Source organism: Chiloscyllium plagiosum, chromosome 2, assembly GCF_004010195.1.
Source record: "Chiloscyllium plagiosum isolate BGI_BamShark_2017 chromosome 2, ASM401019v2, whole genome shotgun sequence".
NCBI lineage: Eukaryota > Metazoa > Chordata > Chondrichthyes > Orectolobiformes > Hemiscylliidae > Chiloscyllium > Chiloscyllium plagiosum.
This window is the reverse complement of record NC_057711.1, coordinates 34,553,114-34,569,626: the sequence shown is the minus strand read 5'-3', so window position 1 is coordinate 34,569,626 and position 16,513 is coordinate 34,553,114. Positions and strand designations below refer to the sequence as shown.

The 16,513-nt window shown below is 40.0% G+C and overlaps 1 protein-coding gene across 1 annotated transcript in view; it reads left to right on the top strand.

Annotated features, from left to right (window-relative positions):
- hmgcra (3-hydroxy-3-methylglutaryl-CoA reductase a) overlaps positions 1 to 16,513 on the top strand; it is a 47,284-nt gene that overhangs the window by 24,941 nt on the left and 5,830 nt on the right. The window contains exons 8-15 of the mRNA XM_043707408.1: positions 1,395 to 1,514; positions 1,784 to 1,944; positions 3,499 to 3,704; positions 4,131 to 4,321; positions 6,976 to 7,170; positions 8,217 to 8,375; positions 8,726 to 8,883; positions 14,831 to 14,936. Of these exons, the coding sequence (XP_043563343.1) occupies positions 1,395 to 1,514; positions 1,784 to 1,944; positions 3,499 to 3,704; positions 4,131 to 4,321; positions 6,976 to 7,170; positions 8,217 to 8,375; positions 8,726 to 8,883; positions 14,831 to 14,936 (1,296 nt within the window). The remainder of the gene's footprint in view (positions 1 to 1,394; positions 1,515 to 1,783; positions 1,945 to 3,498; positions 3,705 to 4,130; positions 4,322 to 6,975; positions 7,171 to 8,216; positions 8,376 to 8,725; positions 8,884 to 14,830; positions 14,937 to 16,513) is intronic.

The following is a 16,513-nucleotide window of genomic DNA, read 5'->3' as shown; positions in this document are numbered from 1 at the left end:
AGATGGTTTTTTTGTAAATGGCATTTAGTTTTGTTTTGCCTGTATAGGGTCTTTCAAGTTTGTTAGCTGCTGTTTTAGTGTGTTGGTGGTTTTTTGGCTACCATGATGCCAAGGAGTCTAAGTAGTCTGGCAATCATTTCGGAGATGTCTTTGGGATAAGTTTTTAGGATAATTTGGGAGTTTCGACATGGTTTGGTGAAAGCGAAATCGTGCTCGATCAATCTATCAGAGTCTTTTGAGAAGAGAACATCCCGGAGCATGTTATTTGGATTTCCAGAAGGTATTTGATAGGGTACCATGTCAAATGTTATTGTGGAAAATAAGTGTTCATGATAATGAGATTGTCATCCAAGTAAGCTATCAGGAAGTACACAGTAGATCTAAATGTCTTTTATTTAAGTATGGCAAGGTGTAATGAGAGATGTTGCACAGGGATTGGTGCTGGGGCTGCAACTATTCATACATTATGTAAATGACTTGAAGGGATAAAAGGTTTGGTTACCTAATTTGCTGACAGTCCAAAGATAGGTAGAAAAGTAAACTGTGAAGGAAGTATAAGGCATTACAAAAAGACCTTTGTTAAATGAGTGGTCAAAGATATGGCAAATGGTGTATAATGTGGGAATATATGAAGCTGCATTTTGACAGGAGCATTAAAAAAAGCACATCATCTTAATGGAGGGAGATTGCAGAGGGATATATCGAGACATTCTTGTGCACAGATTGCAAAAGATTAGTATAAACATGCAACAGGTAATCAGAAAGGCTTGTAGAATATTGTTACTTATTGCAAGGGGAATTGAATACAAAAGTGGGAAGGTAATGCTTTAGTTAGACTAAATCTCACATCTGGAGTACTCTGCACAGTATTGCATACCTTATTTAAGGAAGGATGTGAATGTGTTGGAAGAAGTTCAGAGAATGTTTATGAAACTAATAACTAGAAAAGGTGAGTTTTATGGTGAAGAAATGCTGGACATGCTAGTCTTGTAACTGCTTCAGTTTAGAATAGCAAGAGACCTCTTCGTTGAATAAATAAAATCCTTAGGGGGTTTGACAAGATTGATGTGGAATGGATATATTTTCCTTGAGAGAGTCTAGAACATTGTTTAAAATCCAGGGGTTGTCCATTTAAAACAGATTAAGCATATTGCTTTTGGGGCTTGTCTTTCTGAAAGCAGAGTCCTTTGTTTTAAGATAGCAATAGGTTGATTCTTAAGCATGGCATGAAAACTTATTGAGACTAGGCAGGAATGTGGATTTGACATTGTGACTGATGCAATCGTAATCGTACAAATGTGGAGCGTCAAGTCTGCCTACCATCCAATATGTTCAGTTTTCAGCAAACTATGCATTTTATTTTCAAGATCATCGACTATCACATTTCTTCATAGCTTTCCCGAGAAAGCCGTGAGGGTCGTCCAATTTGGCAGCTGGGTCATTTTGCTCGTGTCTTAGAGGAAGAGGAAGATAACAAACCCAATCCTGTAACACAGAGAGTGAAAGTCATCATGGTAAGCATTGAAATGCATCTGCTGTATAAAGTGTGGAATTAATAACTTTGAGCAGTGCACAACTGAATTTTTATGTCTTGCAATAATTGTTTCTATAAATATTACACAATAATACTAAAATATTGTGGGGAAAATTACTCCATCAATAATCTAGTTTTCTGGCTGTTTAAATGTTATGCTGTCAATTTAGTCTGAATTTGTAGTGAGTTCAATAAATTGTCAATTAATGATATAACGTACGGATTTTTTTTGTTTTATTGGGATCATAGTCTCTAGGACTAGTCCTAGTTCATGCTCATAGTCGCTGGATAGCAGAACCATCTTCACAGGATAACCCCTTAGAAGTGCCTAAGTCTGGAACAAACATTGATGGAAGTATGCCGAAACGAATTGATCCTGGTGTACCACTCTGGCAGTTCTATCTTTCCAGGTAGCTGAACATTTATGCCAATAGTTGTCACTTCAAACAGTGACAGTAAAAGAATATTTTAAGTGGCTACTCACGGGTGCAAATGTGGAAGTTACTTTTAATATTGGTATTTTAAGGTAATTTTAACTTCAATCAAATACTCAAACATTTACAGTACAGGAGGAAGCTATTCTGCCCATTATGTCTACTTTGGTAATCTAATATGTAAAAAATGTTTTTTCCTTAACTCTCTTCTTGGTGTTACTCCTCTTGGGCTGAATCCAAAAATGTGGTGCTGGAAAAGCACAGCAGGTCAGGCAGCATCTGAGGAGCAGGAGAATTGACATAGGCCCTTCATCAGGAGTGTAAGGGGGTAGGGGACTGAGAGATAAATAGGAGGGTGATGCTGGGGCTGGGGTGAAGATATCTGGGAAGATGATAGGTAGATGCAAGTTGGAGGGGTGATAGATGGGAAGGAAGATGGACAGGTCGGATAATTCAGGAATTCTTGGATTGAGTCTGTGCCTCCGGTTGATTTATATTTTTCTGCAAATGGAAAAATTCCCTTGCATTCACCCCATTTATGGCGCTCTCAATGCAATGAATCATTCGGGACCCCCAAACCTTTACTCCAAGGTAAACAATCCCAGCCTATCCACTCGTTCCTCATGTCAGACCCTTCAACTCCAGGCAGCATCCTCTGCAATCTCTCCAGTACTATCATATTTTTCCTATAATGAGGCCAGAACTGTATGCAGTATTCTAGCTGTGGCTTAACCAACATTTTATACAGCTCCAGTATTGCCTCCCTGCTCCTCCTTATTCTCTGCCACAGCTAATAAATACAGGTATCCCATAAACCTCCTTAACCACCTTTTATCTACTTACACTGCTATCTTTTGAGATCTGTTCATGTACATGCCAAGGTCTTTCTGATCTTCAGTACTTGCCAGGTACTACTATTCGAAGTGTTGCCTTGTCGGCCCTAACCAAGTATGTTTGGAGTTGAATTCCACTGCCTACTGTTTTGCCCACCTGACTAATGCATGGATATCCTTCTACAGTTCATGGTTTTCTTCCTTCCTCTTTACTACTCTACCGGTTTTCTATAATTATACACTAAATTTAAATCCAAATCATTCAAATAGACCTCAATCAGCAAAGCTCTTAGCTCAGCCCTGTGGAACTTTGATTAGGAACAGAGTTCCAGTCTCTCAAAAATCCTTTTCACAAAATTCCCTGTTTCTAGCCCCTCAGCTAGTTTTGGATCTAACCTGGCAATTTGCCCTGGGTTCTGTGATCTTACTTTCTTGACCAGACTGCCATAAAGGACTTTATTGAAAGTGTTGCTAAAGTTCATGTAGACTCCATAAAATGTTTGTGTTGGCCATCTATTAGTCCTTTTTCAAGCTAGAGATTGTCCTGGTGACCTTTCTTGTTCTTGAACTGTACTGATGCAGTATTTTAACTGTATTGGACAATTCAAGTGTTTTGAGTTTGTAGCCCAATACAACTCCATAAATGAATTCTACAGGTTAATGCATCATGTCCTTTCTTTTGTTTCACCTGATACAGGATGGTCAGCATGGATATTGAACAAGTAATTACTCTTGGTCTAGCACTCTTTCTTGCTATCAAGTACATCTTCTTTGAGAAGGCAGAAACTCAGTCGTCTTTCTCATTGGTGGTACAGAAGAAGGATATTGATAACTGCATGAGTAATACTGGAATTACCAGATTCCAATCATGTTTAACAGATGAACCAATTAATAAAAATACAGGTATGAGTTTGTATATGCTTGTTACAGTTGCTATGTACTAAAATAGAATTTATTATAATTGAGGGGCTGGAATGTGCACAAACTAAACTAAAGGGGGACAGATTTCATTTCATTTTTTTTTAAATACTTGAATGAATTAGTTCTTAATCTGTTTTGTATTGTCATGTTTTTGACTGAATTCAAATTCTTACGCTGGTAAGATTCTTTGGCTTCTAAGTCTCGCCTTTTAAAATTGCATGATAGTATAGATAATACATTTTTGAGCTTGTCTGAGGCTTACATTTTCATTGGGTTTATACAGTCCTTCTGATTACAGCTATTGGGTTCATATTGTACAAGCTGATGATTTTGTTTTGAAATGAGACAGTTCACTTTTATTTCCCTTGCTCTATTTCATAAACTAATCACAGGTAATTTTTTCTGCAGACCAAGTCATAAAGCCTATTGTGTATTCTATCCCAAAACCGGTCAATCATTCATCAAAAGCAAATTTTGTGTTCGGAGACTTCACGCCTCCTAGCTCTTCATCTTCAGGAACACCTGAAGAACTGGATATTGAGTTTCCATTAGGACCACGATCAATTGAAGAATGCTTGTTCATACTCCGAAGCCCAGAGGTAAAAATTCTCTCATTTAATTAGTCACGGTTTCAACAATTTTTAGTATATTTGTCTTTTGAAGAAATGTGAATGTTTTCTGTCTGATTTGAATCATGTTCAATGACTATTTAGTCAAATGCTGATATCGTTTGTGCCTATATCGAACTCCATTACAGTGGACTCATTGACTTTCTATTCATTCAAGGTGTGTTGTTCTTTGCCCATTGCTAAGTTGCCCCTTAGAAAGTGGTGTGAGCTGCCTCCTTGAACTGTTGTTGTCGTGTGTGTGTGTTTATATGGAGCAGTGCCATTATGGGGGGAGTTCACATATTTTTGACCTCGTGGCACAGCATGAACAGCAATAATTTCCATGTCGGGATGGTGAGTGGCTTGCAGGGAAACTTGCAGGTGGTAATATTCACATCTACCATTGTCCTTCAAGGGTCATGGGTTTGGAAGGTACCATTTGAGTGAGTTTCTGCAATGCATGCTGGAACTGGACAGCAGTGTTCGAAGAAGTAAATGTTTATGGATATGGTGCCAGTCAATTGGGCTACTTTTGTCCAAATGGTGTGAAGCTTCTTGAATATTATTGGAGCTGCGCTCAGCCAGACATGGGGAAGATTCTGTCACACTCCTGGTGCCTTAATGGTGGGCAGGCTTTGGGGAGCCAGCAAGTGAGTTACTTTCCGCAAGATTCTTGGCTTCTGATCTGCTCTTGTATTTAAGTGGCTAGTCCAGTTCAGCTTCTGGTTAATGGTACCTTTCAAAATGTTAGGTGGGGATTCAGTGGTAATGCCTTTGAACATCAAGGTGTGATGGTTGCATTCTTTGTTTTAAATTGTCATTTCCTGGCACTTATATGGTGTGAATGCCACTTGTTAGACCAAACCTGGAAATTGGCTTCATTTGGACATGGACTGCTTCAGTATCTAAAGAGTGGCAAATATGCTGAATATTAAACAATCATTTGCAAACATCCCCACTTCTGATCATCATATGGGAGAAAGATTATTGAAATAGGTGACACTGGTTGCATCTAGGATTCTCCCCTGAGGGACTCCTGTGGAAATGTCTTGGAGCAGAGATAACTGATCTCCAAGAACAACAACTATCTTCCTTGTATGACATGTAGGACACCAAGCAGTGGTATTCTCCAGATTCCTAGTGACTCCACATTTCCAAAGATTCCTTTGTTACACTGTCAAATACAGCTTTCATTTTGAAGAATAAATTTAACAAAATGAAGTGAGCTGGATTCTCTCTTGACGTCTTTATAACCCCATTGCTGTAAAGCTTTAATGTGGTTAGGAGCTGATTTGCTCTGGTTGAACCGAAGCTGAGCTTCAGTAAGCAAGTGTAGCTTGACAATACTGTTGATGACTCCTTCCATTGCTTATCAATTGAGAATAGACTGGGACAGTAATTGGCTAAGTTGGATTTGTCCTGCTTTTTGTGTACACTGTGCCGAACATGTTTACAACTCTTAGGACTATACACAAGGGTGCTGCCAAATTTGCTGTATCAATCCTGGTGGTGTGACCTACTTATGAATGGTGTTTTGTGGGGCATTATGTGTAACTGTATTTTGAGTTTATGATTGTCAGGCTGTTGCTTGACCAGTCTGAGTCAATTCTCCAATTTTGGTATTAGCCTGTCGGCCCTGCTAAGTCCGTTGTTTCTGGCCTATCCAGTTGTTTTAATGATTTGTTACACTAGAGCTTGAGCACCACCCACCATTGCTGTGGGTTTCGAGTGACATGTAGGCCAAACCAGGTAAGATGACCGTTTTCCTTCCCAAAAGGATATTAGTGAATCAGATGGGCTTTGTTACATCAATGATTTGATGGTCATATATAGACTTCTTTAATTGTAGATTTAAATTGAGTTCAAATTCCACCATCTGCAGTGGTGTACTTGAGCCCAGGTCCTCAGAATATTAAATGGCCCTCTCGATTTACTAATCCAGTGACTACCACTGCAGCATTCAGCTCACCTTATTGTAGATAACATATACTGAGAAATAGGCACCAATTTCTATACTATGCCTTGTTTATTGCATTTAACATAGGAACTTCTAAGTATATTTTTTTGCCAATGCTACTAATTGTGGAAGGTTCACAGTTAAATTTAGTTGAATTTGGATGTTTAATTTCCCAATGTTTGATGCATGTCAACAGCTGAATGAGGAATTTTAATCACTCCTATTGCTAATTAAAAGGGCTCTAAATTGAATTAAACAAATTTTTTTTAAAGATGCACTATGATTTTGCCAACTTTGAGTTTAAAGGTTAGATATTTTCTAATCAACACTTCCAAATGTGTTCCAAATACCTCTGGAGCAGGTGCTTATAGTAAATTGGTAGCTATTTATTTCAATTTCAATAAAACCAGCTAAAGAATAAATGTTAATGTAGAGCTCATGTGATTAAATCTCTGGTAAGGTAGTCAATCATAGAGTTCAACAGCACAGAGAAAAAGGTTCTTCAGTCCATTGAGTCTGCACCAGTCGAAAACAAGCATCTAACTATTCTGACACCATGTTCCAGCACTTGGCCCATAGCCTTTCATCAGCATCACCAGTACACATAAGAATGCTTGTAAAATGTGTAAGGTTATGTGAATGCTAATGATCTAAATTAATTTCAAGTTTTTTTTATAATTACGTCCAGAGAGGAGCAAAATACCTTACTGATGCTGAGGTAATCCGTCTGGTGAATGCCAAACACATTCCAGCTTACAAACTGGAGACTATGATGGAAACTCCAGAACGTGGTGTGTTCATACGAAGACGAATCCTGGCTGAAAAACTGCCAGAAACAACTACACTACAAATGCTTCCTTACAAGGACTACGATTACTCACTGGTAAGTCAGTTCTTAATACAGGATTTGGAAGTGTGATATTGAAACGCATTGAGATATGGAGGTGCTTTTAAGAGTGAGCGGTTAGAGATCTGTGGAAAACTTATTCGTCTTTTTTTTTTCTCTGAATGAGGTAAACTGTTTTAAAGGAAAACTAAATATAAATTTTAGAACATCTTCAATTGTATTTTTAAACTTTGACCAGTTTTAGTGATGCATATTTTAGTTTTCCAAGAGTGAAATAAATAATTCTTGTCAAGATTTTCACTTGATGTGAAGGCAGGATATTGAGTTTGTGTGTGCAATTTTTAGTTCCCTTTCTTCTCAGTCAGTAGTGACTCAATCCTGCAACTGAGGGGTCTGTTGTAAGATTTTCTAATCAACCTGTTCAGAGATGTTATTATGTACCTCCTGAAGCAGGTGGGACTTGAACCCCAGTCTCCTGGCTTAAGTCTCCTGTGGACATTACCACTGCAGCACAAGAATCAGAGGTCTGATGGAGGAATATGACAACCCTACACATCTGTGAAACTCCAAACACCTCTGTATTGACCCTTTTTTTTCCCTTCAGTGATTGTGGAATAGGAGATCAAATTTTATATCAAGCTCCTTCCAGTTGTACTTCATATGTGTCTATTAACCTTTTAAACCATGTACTACCAATGGAGTTGACTTCCCTATTTCAGGTATCTGCACTTGATCTTGCATGCTTTGTGCATGAAGTTTTTAATAAACTGGAGTGAAGTTTCTTCATGGCCTTCACTTGACATCCAAGTGGATACTGTCATCAAATGTTATTGACATGCATCCTGAAGTAGGAACCACTTGGTTAGTTTATTTTTACCAAGGGCTGTGAGGCCATTTATATCACCAATTGATTTCTGGAAAATTGAATGAAACTGGGAATATCTAGATATGAATAGATATTTAAGCAGCTGAGCTTTGACAGGAGACATTTAAATCCAGGATTTGTAGTTTTGATTATGAAAATTGAATTCCACTTCTTTTTAATATATGTGAATTTTACTTTGTCTAACCTGATCTGTTAGGTCATGGGCACTTGCTGCGAGAATATCATTGGCTATATGCCCATCCCAGTGGGAGTTGCTGGTCCACTTTTCCTGAATGGAAAGGAGTTCCAAGTGCCCATGGCAACTACTGAAGGCTGTCTTGTGGCAAGCACTAACCGTGGTTGCAGGGCAATATGTGTAAGTAGACGTAAACTTTTCCATTGTTACATCAAACAGATTCAGGAATGGTTCTTCCCCTCTGGTATCTGACTTTTGAATGGACCTCTTGTTAATGTTAATCTCTTTCTCTTTATGCCTCAGTAGCTATAAGGTTGTATCTTGCACTGTTCTAAACTGTAGGCACTTCTATAGTACTATATGTCTCTAAAGCACATAAGATAATACTTTTCACTCTATTTTGGTATGTGACATTTAATACATCAAATTAAATAAACAAAATCAAATGCTTTAGAATTGAGTACCAAATATTTTAATTTTTTTAACTTTCATGTTAGTGCAATTAAATATTTTAAACTTTTCAATCTAAGCTGGGTGGTGGAGCGCGGAGTCGCGTTTTGGCAGATGGAATGACTAGAGGGCCAGTTGTAATGCTGCCAACTGCATGTGAAGCAGCAGAAGTGAAAACATGGCTCGAGACCCCCGAAGGCTTTCAAATTATGAAAGAAATGTTTGACAGCACGAGCAGGTGAGGTTTTGTGTATTCTACCATATTAGGTTGAGACTCTTGAATTTAAGATTTTTGTTATTCAGTGGTGTTAGGCTGCCATGAAGTAATGATTTGGGTCTGTTTCTTTTCCCTTTCCTCTTCCCAATTTCACCCTGCTTTCTGCCTCAAAGATCTTTGTTTCAATTACCTTGGAGCCTTCCAGCAGAATATACGGACTGAGAAATGTACACGTGGTTTTAAAATTTTAAGTATTGCTGCATTGTGTTCAAAATAAAGTTAGCTTTTGTATTTATACGAGACATTGTGAATTTCTGCAGTAGTTTCAACATAACCGTTGTATAACTTAAGAACATGGTTCTATTATGCGCCTGGAGGAAGTTATTTAAAGTGACATTAAATCACTGTATACCAATTGCGTGACTAGAGTTTTGAGTTTGGTCTAGCTCTAAATCTAGTTTAAAGCAACTTCTGGCTTCTTGGAAGGAAAAGATATCAGCTTCTCACTATTTGAATTTGAAACGGACTACAACCCATTTCCACCAAGAAACTTTCAAAAGTGTCTAGAAGACAGGATGATTTTAAACATTTGGGAAACATCAATATATTTCTATTAGTGAAGAAGTCTCTGAATTTTAGATCAAATGTTTGGAATGTATGAAGTGCACATTGTACTCTGTCAACAAACCACAATTGTGATGAGAACAACATAAGAACTAGGACCAGGCGTAGGCAATTTACTCATTCAACCTGCTCCACCATTTACTATAGCCATGGCTACTTTCATCTCTACTTCACCGTCTGCTTTCCTTAACCTTTTTAGTAATGAGTTAATTGTTTAAAAAAATCTGTCTCCCAAGTTTATTCAATGCCCTGGCATCCATTACACGCTAGGGTACTGAATGTTATAGATTATACACCTGTTTGACTGAAAAGATTTCTGCTCTTCTCCATTTTAAGTTAAAGGGCAGAAAATTTAAAACTATATCCTGTCACTCTAGATTGCTCCACTTGGTGAATTATCCGCTGTCTACTTTGTCAATCGCATTTAGCATCTCTTATACCTTAACTGGATCTCTTGTCATCTTTCTAAACTCTAGCAAATATAGGCCTAACCTGCTCAATCTCTTGACAGGTGAGCCTTTCACATCTGGAATTAATCCAATGAACCTTATTTGAACTGTATCCTTCCTGAAGTAAGGGGGTAAAAACTGTATGCGGTCCTCCAGTTGCAATTTCACAATGCTTTGTATAATTGCAACACTACTTCCATTGTTATACTTCGTTCCTTCAGCAATAAATATCAAAATCACCGTTTGCTCCTTCTTAGAGTCATAGAGATGTACAACATTGAAACAGGCCCTTCGGTCCAACCTGTCCACGCCGACCAGATATCCCAACCCAATCTAGTCCCACCTGCCAGCACCTGGCCCATATCCCTCCAAACCCTTCCTATTCATATACCCATCCAAATGCCTCTTAAATGTTTCAATTGAACCAGCCTCCACCACACCCTCTGGCACCTCATTCCATACACGTACCACCCTCTACGAGAAAAAGTTGCCGCTTAGGTCTCTTTTATATCTTTCCCCTCTCACCCTAAACCTATGCCCTCGAGTTTTGGACTCCCCGATCCCAAGGAAAAGACTTTTGTCTATTTATCCTATCCATGCCCCTCATAATTTTTGTAAACCTCTATAAGGTCACCCCTTAGTCACCGCTCTAGGGAAAAACAGCCCCAGCCTCTCCCTATAGCTCAAATCCTCCAACCCTGGCAAAATCCTTGTAAATCTTTTGTGAACACCTTCAAGTTTCACAACATCTTTCCGATAGGAAGGAGACCAGAATTGCACGCAATATTCCAACAGTGGCCTAAGCAATGTCCTGTACAGCCGCAACATGACCTCCCAACTCCTGTACTCAATACTCTGACCAATAAAAGAAAGCATACCAAACGCTGCCTTCACTATCCTATCTACGTGCGACTCCACTTTCGAGGAGCTATGAACCTGCACTCCAAGGTTTCTTTGTTCAGCAACACTCCCTAGGACCTTACCATTAAGTATATAAGTCCTGCTAAGATTTGCTTTCCCACAATGCAGCACCTCGCATTTATCTGAATTAAACTCCATCTGCCACTTCTCAGCCCATTGGCCCAACTGGTCCAGATCCCATTGTAATCTGAGGTAACCCTCCTCGCTGTCCACTACACCTCCAATTTTGGTGTCATCTGCAAACTTACTAACTGTACCTCTTATGCTCGCATCCAAATCATTTATGTAAATGACAAAAAGTAGAGGACCCAGCACTGATCCTTGTGGCACTCTACTGGTCACTGGCCTCCAGTCTGAAAAACAACCCTCCACCACCACCTTCAGCCTTTTGAGCCAGTTCTGTAGATTAGATTACTTAGTGTGGAAACAGGCCCTTCGGCCCAACAAGTCCACACTGACCCTCCGAAGAGCAACCCACCCAGACCCAGTCCCTTACATTTACCCCTTCACCTAACACTATATGGGCAATTTCGCATGGCCAATTCACCTAACCTGCATATTTTTGGACTGTGGGAGGAAACCAGAGCACCTGAAAGAAACCTACGCAGACACGGGGAGCATGTGTGCAAACTCCACACAGACAGACAGAGTTGCCTGAGGCAGGAATTGAACCCGGGTCTCTGGCGCTGTGAGGCAGTAGTGCTAACCACTGTGCCACTCTTATCCAAATGGCTAGTTCTCCCTTTATTCCAGGAGATCTAACCTTGCTAATCCGTCTCCCATGGGGAACCTTGTCAAACGCCTTACTGAAGTCCATATAGATCACATCTACTGCTCTGCCCATATCAATCTTCTTTGTTACTTCAAAAAACTCAATCAACTTTGTGAGACATGATTTCCCATGCACAAAGCCATGTTGACTACCCCTAATCAGTCCTTGCCTTTCCAAATACATGTACATCCTGTCCCTCAGGATTCCCTCCAACAACTTGCCCACCACCGAGGTCAGGCTCACCGGTCTATAGTTCCCTGGCTTGTCTTAACTGCCCTTCTTAAACAGTGGCACCACGTTAGCCAACCTCCAGTCTTCCAGCACCTCACCTGTGACTATTGATGATACAATATCTCAGCAAGAGGCCCAGCAATCACTTCTCTAGCTTCCCACAGAGTTCTCAGGTACACCTGATCTCAGGATCAGGTCCTGGGGATTTATCCACCTTTTAAACGTTTCAAGATATCCAACATTTCCTCCTCTGTAATCTGGACATTTTTGCAAGATATCACCATCTATTTCCCTACAGTCTATATCTTTCATATTCTTTTCCACAGTAGATACTGATGCAAAATACTCATGGATGGAAAATGGGAAGCCTTTAGAAATGAGAGAACCAGAATCCAGAGAAAGTATATTCCTGTCAGGGTGAAAGGGAAGGCTGGTAGGCATAAGGAATGCTGGATGACCAAAGAAATTGAGGGTTTAGTTAAGAGAAAGAAGGATAGATCGAGTGAATCCTTAGAGTAAAAAGAAAGTAGGAGTATACTTAAGAGGGAAATCAGGAGGGCAAAACGGGGACATGCTTAGCTTTGGCAAATAGAATTAAGGAGAATCCAAAGGGCTTTTACAAATACATTAAGGACAAAAGGGTAACTAGGGAGAGAATAGGGCCCCTCAAAGATCAGCAAGGCAGCCTTTGTGTGGAGCCACAGAAAATAGGGGAGATACTAAATGAATATTTTGCATCAGCATTTACTGTGGAAAAGGATATGGAAGATATAGACTGTAGGGAAATGGATGGTGACATATTGAAAAATGTCCAGATTACAGAGGAGGAAGTGCTGGATGTCTTGAAACTGTTAAAAGTGAATAAATCCCCAGGACCTGATCAGGTGTACACGAGAACTCTGTGGGAAGCTAGAGAAGTGATTGCTGGGCCTCTTGCTGAGAGACTTGGTTCAGCGATAGTCACAGGGTGAGGTGCTGGAAGACTGGAGGTTCGCAAACGTGGTGCCACTGTTTAAGAAGGGTGGTAAGGACAAGCCAGGGAACTTTCGACCGGTGAGCCTGACCTCAGTGGTGGGTAAGTTGTTGGAGGGAATCCTGAGGGACTGGATGTACGTGTATTTGGAAAGGCAAGGACTAATTCGGGATAGTCAACATGGCTTTGTGCATGGGAAATCATGTCTCACAAACTTGATTGAGTTTTTTGATGAAGTAATAAAGAAGATTGAGGGCAGAGCAGTAGATGTGATCTATATGGACTTCAGTAAGGCATTCAACAAGGTTCCCCACGGGAGACTGATTAGCAAGGTGAGATCTCATGGAATAAAGGGAGAACTAGCCATTTGGATGCAGAACTGGCTCAAAAGGTAGACAGAGGGTGGTGGTGGTGGAGGGTTGTTTTTCAGACTGGAGGTCTGTGACCAGTGGAGTGCCAGATCGGTGCTGGGCCCGCTACTTGTCATTTACATAAGTGATTTGGATGCGAAATTGGAGGTGTAGTGGACAGCAAAGAGGGTAACCTCAGATTACAACAGGATCTTGACCAGATGGGCCAATGGGCTGAGAAGTGGCAGATGGAGTTTAATTCAGATAAATGCGAGGTGATGCATGTGGGGATAGCTAATCTTAGCAGGACTTATACACTTAATGGTAAGGTCCTAGGGAGTGTTGCTGAACAAAGAGGCCTTGGAGTGCAGATTCATAACCCCTTGGAAGTGGAGTCACAGGTAGACAGGATAGTGAAGAAGGCGTTTGGTATGTTTTCCTTTATTGGTCAGAGTATGGAGTACAGGAGTTGGGAGGTCATGTTGCGGCTGTACAGGACATTGGTTAGACCACTGTTGGAATATTGTGTGCAGTTCTGGTCTCCTTCCTATCGGAAAGTTGTTGTGAAACTTGAAAGGGTTCAGAAAAGATGTATAAGGATTTTGCCAGGGTTAGAAGATCTGAGCTACAGGGAGAGGCTGAACAGGCTGGGGCTGTTTTCCCTGGAGCGTCGGAGGCTGAGGGGTGACCTTATAGAGGTTTACAAAATTATGAGGGGCATGGATAGGATAAATAGGCAAAGTATTTTCCCTGGGGTCGGGGAGTCCAGAACCAGAGGGCATAGGTTTAAGGTGAGAGGGGAAAGATATAAAAGAGACCTAAGGGGCAACGTTTTCACACAGAGTGTGGTACGAGTGGAATGAGCTGCCAAAGGATGTGGTGAAGGCTGGTACAATTGCAACATTTAATAGGAAGGGTTTGGAGGAATATGGGTCGGGATGGATGGGTTGGACCGAAGGGTCTTTTTCCATGCTGTACATCTCTATGACTCTACTAGCTTCCTGTGACATCCAGATCCCACTGCACCAAGGCATTTTGAACTGTCTCTCTAAGTTTTTTTTTTTTATTATTCTTTTTACCAAAAATGGATAACCTTGCACTAATGTCCTTTAAACCCCATCAGCCGAATTTTGATGTGTTTAATCCATATCCATTTATAAACTTCATATTTCTTCACTGTAACTGCCCACCTACTTTATTGTATGCACGTTTTTTTTAATCTGAGGATGCATACTCCAGAAAACCGAACAATGCATTTGCTGCTTCAGAAGTTGAAATGAGGCCCAGGAAGGATCAAAGAGAAATAGCATTAATCTGTTTCTGTGGTGGTCATCTGTTTTCCTCTGTAGTCGATTCTGTCCAGTCCTTCTTTGTGTCTTTGTTAATTCTATACCACATCTTTCAGCATGCAAGCATCAATTAGGTTTAATTTGCAAAGTTACCACAAACACTCCTCAGCTCAGCTGAGACCTGGAAGATTGTCACCTCTCCTGCACCTACTCCAACCAGCAGAAATGTAGCCCTATAATCATTTGGAATTAAGAAACAAGACAATATTAACTGACTGCAGCTTCTGACCTCTACAAATCAACTGTGGTTTACATAACAAAGTCGTTTTCCATTGAATCTTGCAATGTTTAATCTGCAGATATGCCCGGCTTCAAAAGCTGCAGATTGGGCTTGCTGGACGCAATCTTTATATCCGTTTTCAGTCAAAGACTGGGGATGCCATGGGCATGAACATGATCTCAAAGGCAAGTATAACTTTTTAAGATACTGGACATAGTCAATAGGTTACGGAGCACTTGTGTGAAGAAACTGTGTATTAATATGTCGGAACAGGGCAGTGGGATGGCTAGAGAACAATGGACAGGTTTATTATATGGGGAAGTGATGCTATTAGCACTAGACCTTTAAGCTAGAGACCCAGATTTGAATCCCACCCTGACAGATGCTGCAATTTGAAATCAATAAAAAATCTGGAATAGATTGTCTAAAGAATCTGAATGTGAAACGATTGTTGTTTGGTGAAAGATATGGGTTCATCGACAGCTTCCTTTTGTAAAGGACACTATATAGTGTCCTTAAATAAGAAGGCCAAAATTGCACACTGTATTTGTGGTATGGTCTTTCAAAGCCTTGTATAAGTGGAGTGTAATATACTTTATATTTATGTTGATTTCCTCTCAACGATCATAGCTTTAGCTTTATTCATTAACACTGTGCTTTCAAACTAATTTTTTGATTTGTGCATCAGAACACCTCAATTCCTCTGCATCTTAGAATTCCGCAGTTGTTTTTGTTTTCATCCTTTCTCCCAAAGTGAACAACTTCATGTTTTTCCACAACCTACTCCATCTGGCAGATTGTTTACCTCTGTTCATCTGCAAACTGTCTTGACATGTCTCTACTTCCCTATTTGTGGTAACATCTTCAAATTAAGCTTTTCGACCTTTTTGGTCCCTTCAGCCACGTCATTATCATAAATTGTAAGATGCTCATGCCCTAGCACAGACACCTCCAGGACTCACTCACTTAATATATTCTGCCAATTAAACATCTATATGTACACACTGCCTTTTTGCCAGACAGCCAATCTTCTATCCATGACGTAAGATGGCAGCAGAGGAAGACACTCTAGCTGGAACTCCTCTGTTCCACCTGTGCTTTTTCTTTGTCATTTCTTCCCCTCTCCTCCCTTCTTTCAGCGTCACAGGGTACCAGCGGCTGTAGTATGGTAGCAGTCAGACCACACAGAGGTCCCTAGTGAGAGACTGTGATCTTTTGTTTTTAACTAGCTTTTTCTGACCTATGGTTATGCTATGTATAGCTGAAATGTAACTTTTCTTTATTACTCTATTCCGTAACTAAGGTGTGTACCTAGGTACCTTTTTTGTACCAAGATGGTGCTGTAAGTGGTGACTTCAGCTTGTTACTGTACTCATTTGAGGACATGTGACAATAAAGCTAACTTAGTTCAGTAACCTTACAGACTCCCCTTTAGCCAGTGCAAATTATTCCTCCTTTGAAGAATTTCTTTAAAAGAGCACCAAAAAAAATGAAGACTGGGGGAAAAAAAAAGAGACAAGGCATTGACTTCCAGGTTGCTGTTCTAATTCTGTAGTTTCTGAATATTATTTGCTTTCAGTCTTAAAGAATTCCATTACCTTTGCCAGACTGAAGCTTACTACATTTAAAACAAAGTGTGTTGATACAACAGTCATATACCGGGAAACAATATTGTGGATAGTAGGAAAAGCAAAACGCTGTATAAATTGTATAAGCACTTGTTCTATGTGGATTGGATGGATTAAGAGAACTTTTTGCGTAT